The 5747-nt window shown below is 54.0% G+C and overlaps 1 protein-coding gene across 1 annotated transcript; it reads right to left on the bottom strand.

Annotated features, from left to right (window-relative positions):
• Window positions 1-1294: 1294 nt before the first annotated feature.
• On the bottom strand, window positions 1295-4032 carry FOXD3 (forkhead box D3). Its single transcript, XM_081867258.1, has one exon. The coding sequence runs from the start codon at window positions 2784-2786 to the stop codon at window positions 1437-1439; it is 1350 nt and encodes a 449-aa protein (XP_081723384.1). The 5' UTR covers window positions 2787-4032; the 3' UTR covers window positions 1295-1436.
• Window positions 4033-5747: the final 1715 nt, after the last annotated feature.

Genomic DNA, 5747 nt, shown 5'->3' with positions numbered 1-5747 from the left:
AGAGTCGAGCAGGTGAGAAGCCTGGCGCCTTTTCCTCTGCTGTAAAAGCGGGAGGAAATGCATTATTTGGGTAAGGAAAAGGAAACTTGGCGGAGAATTAAAGTTATCCGGTTATTGGATGAGAATGGAAAACTTAATTTAATTTTTCTTAATGCTGATTCCGCATTTAATTCGATTTCCTCTCCTAGAGCTTTGTGGGGGGAGGGGGGTGTTGTCCTTTTAGCACCACCACCGAGAAACAATTTGGCCTCAGCGAACCACCCTGGTCCAGCTTGCTTTATTAACGAAGGCATTTTCAGTAACCTGAGACCTTAAAATCTGTAAATAAGATCCTTTGCGAAATTAAAACTCGCGCTGCGTAATTTTGCAGGTATTTAAATGGGAAGTTGTCTTTATATGTTTTCCATCATCATCATCATTATTTTAAAAATGTTAAGGGCGATCTTTTTCGCGGAATCTGTGATAGCGACCCTTCGCCTATTCCGTTTCAAGGCATCGGAATGCCCACCTTTGCGGGGAAGCGAATCCCGGCGATTTAAACTGACTCTTCTCCCACCTGAGGGCCTCGACTTCCTACCCGAAGCCGCGAAATTGTTTTTCCACGGCATCCCCTCTGCCTCGAGTGATTTCACACGCTCCCATCAGTAGGAAGTCAACAACCAAAAGCACCGTTTTAAAAATTTATTTACAAAGCTGTGTACAACACGAAGGGATAACATTTAGAATACATATATTCATTCATATATAAACAGACTTCTATAATAGAACGATAGGGGAATTCCCCTATTTCATTTTTTGTTCGATTTCTTTTTGTTCTTTTCTTTTTCTCCTATCCAAAATCAAAATGCCTCCCCTCATTATTCAGGTGCGTGTTCGGGCTTATTTTTCCCCTTCCGAAGGAAACGACCGAGGAGAATAAGAACCTTCAGCAAAAGTGAAAGTTCGGGGCTCCCAATCCCTGGCTTGCGCGTGTGTGTTTCCTTTATTTCCCCCCCCAAATGTGGCTCATTTTAAAAAAATAAAAACCGCAAAAGGGAAGACAGTCTTTTGCCTCCCGCTTTCGCCCGAATACAAATATGTACAAATACTTTGCCGTGGGGTTTTTGAGCGTTAGGTGTTTTTTTTTTTTTTACCTGCACAGACAGACACAGCATTCCTTTTTGTACGTGTGAGCAGGAGCGCGAGAGTTTTTAAGCGCTGGAGAAGCGTCCGTGCAACGGTTCGGCCTCCAAGAGGGCGCCGTCCAGGAACCAGCGACTGGAGTCCCAAGAAGTCCGTGGACTTTGCCGCGTTCGGTTCTTCTTCGGAGTCTCTGCTCTCTCCGGAGACGTCGGGTAGAAAATCTTTACGACCGTTTCTTATTATAAAAAAACCCAAGAGCCGCCCTAAGAGCAGGAGCGCGAGAGGGGAAGCATCCCGCGGGGGCCCCGTCGAGCCTACTGCGCCGGCCACTTGGCCTGCACGGGCGCGGCAGAGGCGGCGGGCTGCAAGAACTGTCCCGAGATAATGTTCGTGGGCACGCTGAGGATAGGCGCGATGGCCGCCGTGCTCCGCGCCAGCGAGAGCGGCTGGTGCGCCAGGAGGCCCGACTGGACGGTGACCGGCGGCCGCAGGAAAGTCTGCGCGCTGGCGGCCGACGACGTAGCGGCCGGCCCGCCGACGCAGCCGATGATGTTCTCGATGCTGAACGACGGCCGACTGCTGGGCTCGGCTTTCACCCCCGACGAGGCGGCTGCGGCGGCGGCGGCTGCAGCGGCTGCGGCGGCGGCGGCGGATCCGGCGGCGCTGAGTCCGCTGAGCTGGATCTGCAGGCTGGGGCTGAGCTGGGAGTTGAAGGCTTTCCGGCTGAGCTCGCTGGACGGCAGCAGCGGCACTGCGGGAGGCAGCATGGGCCCGACGGGGGGGATGTAGGGGTACTGGAGGGCGGCGGCCGGGTGCGGGTAGGCGCCGTGGGGCAGGCCGTAGGCTCTGCCGTAGGGCCCGGCGGCGGCGGCCGAGGCGGCGGCGGCGGCCAGGCTGTACGCGCCGAAGCTGTGCATCATGAGCGCCGTCTGTTCGCGCAGCTGCTCCTGCTGGTGGCGCTTGAAGCGCTTCCTCCGGCGCAGGAAGGAGCCGTTGTCGAACATGTCCTCGGACTGCGGGTCCAGCGTCCAGTAGTTGCCCTTGCCCGGGTTGCCCGGCTCGCGGGGGATCTTGACGAAGCAGTCGTTGAGCGACAGGTTGTGTCGGATGGAGTTCTGCCAGGCGGGGAACTTCTCCCGGTAGTAGGGGAAGCGGTTGCTGATGAACTCGCAGATGCCGCTCAGCGTCAGCTTCTTCTGCGGGCTCTGCAGGATGGCCATGGTGATGAGGGCGATGTACGAGTACGGAGGCTTCACTAAGCTGCTCTTGGGCTTGCCGCCGCTGGAGGCAGCAGCAGCGGCCGCGGCAGCCCCCGACGGCGCTCCCCCCGACGGCGCTCCCTCCTCGCCGGCCAGCTTCTCCTCGACGGGGCTGCCGCCGTTGCTGCTGCCGCTGGTCGTCGTCGTCTCCGCTGCTTCTTTGGCCAGCAGCAGCTCTGCAGCGGCCGCCTCGTCGAGGGCCAGCTGGACTGGCAAGCCCGACGACGCGGCCAGTGCGCTGGGGCTGCAGCCGGCCTCGCCGTCGCTGGCCCCTCCGCCGCCGCCGCAGCCTCTCTCCTCCAGGCCGTCGTCTCCCTCGCCCACCACGTCGATGTCCACATCTTCGGCCGTCAGCACCGCCTGGCCGGACATGTCGCTGGAGCTCAGGCTGCCGGACAGGGTCATCACCGCTGGCGGGAGGGTGGCGGGAGACGGAGAGCGGGGATTAATAATAATAATATCGCGGGTAATACTACGACTAATATTTTTTTTTAAAAAAGCAAAACAAAACGAAGAAGGGTGGGGGCCAGCTAGGCGCCCGGGAGCCAATCCAGTCCCCCTCCTTCGAAGATCCGTCTCCAACAGGTAGCGGAGCTGGCAGAGGAAGAGGCTCCCCCCTCCCTCCTGCTCCTCCCCCCTCCTTCTTCCTCCTCCTCTTCTTCCTCCTCCTCTAGCTGCCGGCCTCGGCGCCTTCTTCTCCCCGGGCAGGCATCTGGGAACAGCTCCAAGTCCTCTCGGAGCGATCTCTCAGCCGGGTCTCCCTCTTTCTCTCCGATCAAGGATCAGGATAGCGCTGGTAGCGGCGTCGGCGACGGCGAGGGACTCCCCCGCCAGCCCCTCCGTAAAGGACAGCGACGGCAGCAGCGACGGGGCGGCGGCGAGGAAGAGGAGGAGGCGAGGACGGTGGGGAGGGGGGGCGTCGGGTGGGAGGGGGAGGAGGAAGGCGGCTGAAGCTGCTCTCCGCTCCAACTCCTCGCCTGGCTCCTCTTCCGGGCTGGGATCACTTCAGGGGTTCTTCCTCGTCGGGGAATCGTCTCCGCAGGCGGCGGGAGAGCGCGCATCGGAGCGCCCGGGCGGCGAGGCTGTCCCCGGCCGAAGGGATCGCGCGATCTGCTGCTGCTGCTGCTGCTCGCAAGTCATCGGAAGTGCCGCCGGCGCTGCAGGTTAGATCCCTGTCGAGCCGCTCTCCCCATCGCGGGGCTGGGAAGCTCCAGACGCGGCTCCAGGCTTTGACTATAACCCCCCTACTTCTCAATAGACACCTCCTTTCCTCTCCTCTTTTTAGGATCTTTCTCCCTCTCTCTTTCCTGCCCTCTCCCTCCTTCTTTTCTTGCCCCCTCCCTCTAAAGGTTTAGGTTGGTGGTGTTGCGGGGGGGGGGGAGGTGGTGTCTTTGCAGCCAAGAGAGAGAGAGAGAGGGAAGGAAGGAAGGAGGGCGGGGGAAGCGACGGGCGTGAGGAGGAACTCGTTGGCCACTTTGAAAGTCCCTTTTGAAAAAGGCTCGCCTGATAGATTACTTTCCCCGTGCAAGATATACTAGGAGGCGGGGCCACGTGGTTCCCTGACGTCAGCGCAGCCCCGCTGGCAAGCCAGGCAAAACTCAAGTTGTTGCGCGGAATTGTCAACAAAGGGACAACAGCGGCTCTCGCGCCCTCTTGATCAGTGCAGCCCCTTCAGGGAGGCTCTGGGGGTGGCGGGGTGAGGAGAGAGAGAGAGAGAGAGAGAGAGAGAAAGAAAGAGCACCTTTGCCACGTGAAAAACACACAGAGACCCTCACAAGCCCCCTCTTCGCTCTGCCTTCATTTTAACCATCTCGTCCGGCAACTTTCTTCTGTTGGGAACGAAAGGAGCGCTAAAATTATTCCATTTACGCATCTGTCAATAGAATAAAAAATCAAAAGGCTGAAATTTTGCGAAAGGCGGAGGAGTTGCTCTTTTTAAAAAGTCCATGCTCTTTCTGTCAAAGTAAATAAGATAATATAAGATAAAAGGAGGGGGAGGAGTCTCCAGCTGTGCTAAACGGGCCGGGATCAAATTCTGAAGGGATTATCGCCAGGACCAAGGACCAGCCACTGGTTTATTAATTTATTTTAATTTATTTTGAGAACACGCTCTCTCTCTCTCTCTCTCTCTCTCTCTCTCTCTCTCTCTCACACACACACACACACACACACACCCCTCAACAGCCACCACCAGAACTACTTTTGGTCTGTGAAAATCACACCCCCACCATTGTTTTTGTTTTTCCTTCCCTTCCTCCCCCAGCTTCCCAAACAAGGGCAGCATCTGCTGGGAGCCGAAGATAAGAAAATAGCTATTGATTAATCTATTAGGTCAGTTGCAGAGAAGGAATAAAACAAAAAAGACGTAAAATAAAAACAACAACAACAACAAACAGAGAAACAAAAACAAAAACCCGCACCACAAAAGAAAAAAAATTGTAAATGCAGAAATCTTTAGCTGGTGTCTTTGTTGTGACTGGTATTATTTTGCGAGGTGCTAACGAAGTAGAAAGTATGGCACTTTAGCATATGCAAAAGTAGGAAATGGGGTAGGGGGGGGGAAGCTGTGTGCGAATGAAAAAGCTCCAATCAGCTCCGATTAAGGTGGTGTTTCTCCGAAGGAAGCAGAGAAGCTGGGGGGGGGGAGAGAGGAGGGAGTCGTCAAAGTTTGTTGCAAATTCCTATTTCCCTTTCTTGTGTCAGCGATGTCAATGGAGAGCAATAACTTCGGGTTTAGGTAGGAAACAGCCCGCTCCGTGGGTGGCTTTGTTTTGTGTTTGTTCATCCTGTGTATTGTTGCAATAATCGCCTGTGATTTGGGAGGCGATGTGGATAACAAACACCAACAACCGTCACAAAAAGGGGGAATTGGATGGTGAGGGAAAGGACAGCCTTCAAACGGTTCCAAATAAACCAGAAGGCGATATACAGACACAGATTTAATTTAGATACATAGAGATAGATAGATGATAGATAGATAGATAGATAAATAACTATAGCTATATAGTTATAGCTATATACATATTGTATATGAATATATACAAAATGTATATGAATATTATTTTGCAGACAAACCAAACGATTTCCGCCCCATATATATATATATATATATATGGGTATATATATCTATATATCTATATATATATCTATGGGTTTATATAACTCAGTGGCGTTACTTCTTCCAGCGCAGTATCTGTCATACAGGTTAGCCTATAAAATGTGGGTCAGTCTTTGTAAGGACACGGGGAAGCTGCTACGGTGAGGGTGTCGCATTGGGGAACTAAACTGGGGGATAAAAAGATCGAGGGGCGAATATTACACGCGTGGCACTGGGAAAATACATGCTTGATTTATTCCGTCCTCCCT

Source organism: Podarcis erhardii (genome assembly GCF_964252035.2).
Source record: "Podarcis erhardii genome assembly, chromosome: 6".
Lineage (NCBI taxonomy): Eukaryota > Metazoa > Chordata > Lepidosauria > Squamata > Lacertidae > Podarcis > Podarcis erhardii.
This window is presented reverse-complemented; position numbering and strand designations above follow the sequence as displayed.

Excerpts from the sequence above, each read along its gene's own strand:
- FOXD3 (XM_081867258.1), bottom strand. The coding sequence starts at position 2,786 with ATGACCCTGTCCGGCAGCCTGAGCTCCAGCGACATGTCCGGCCAGGCG.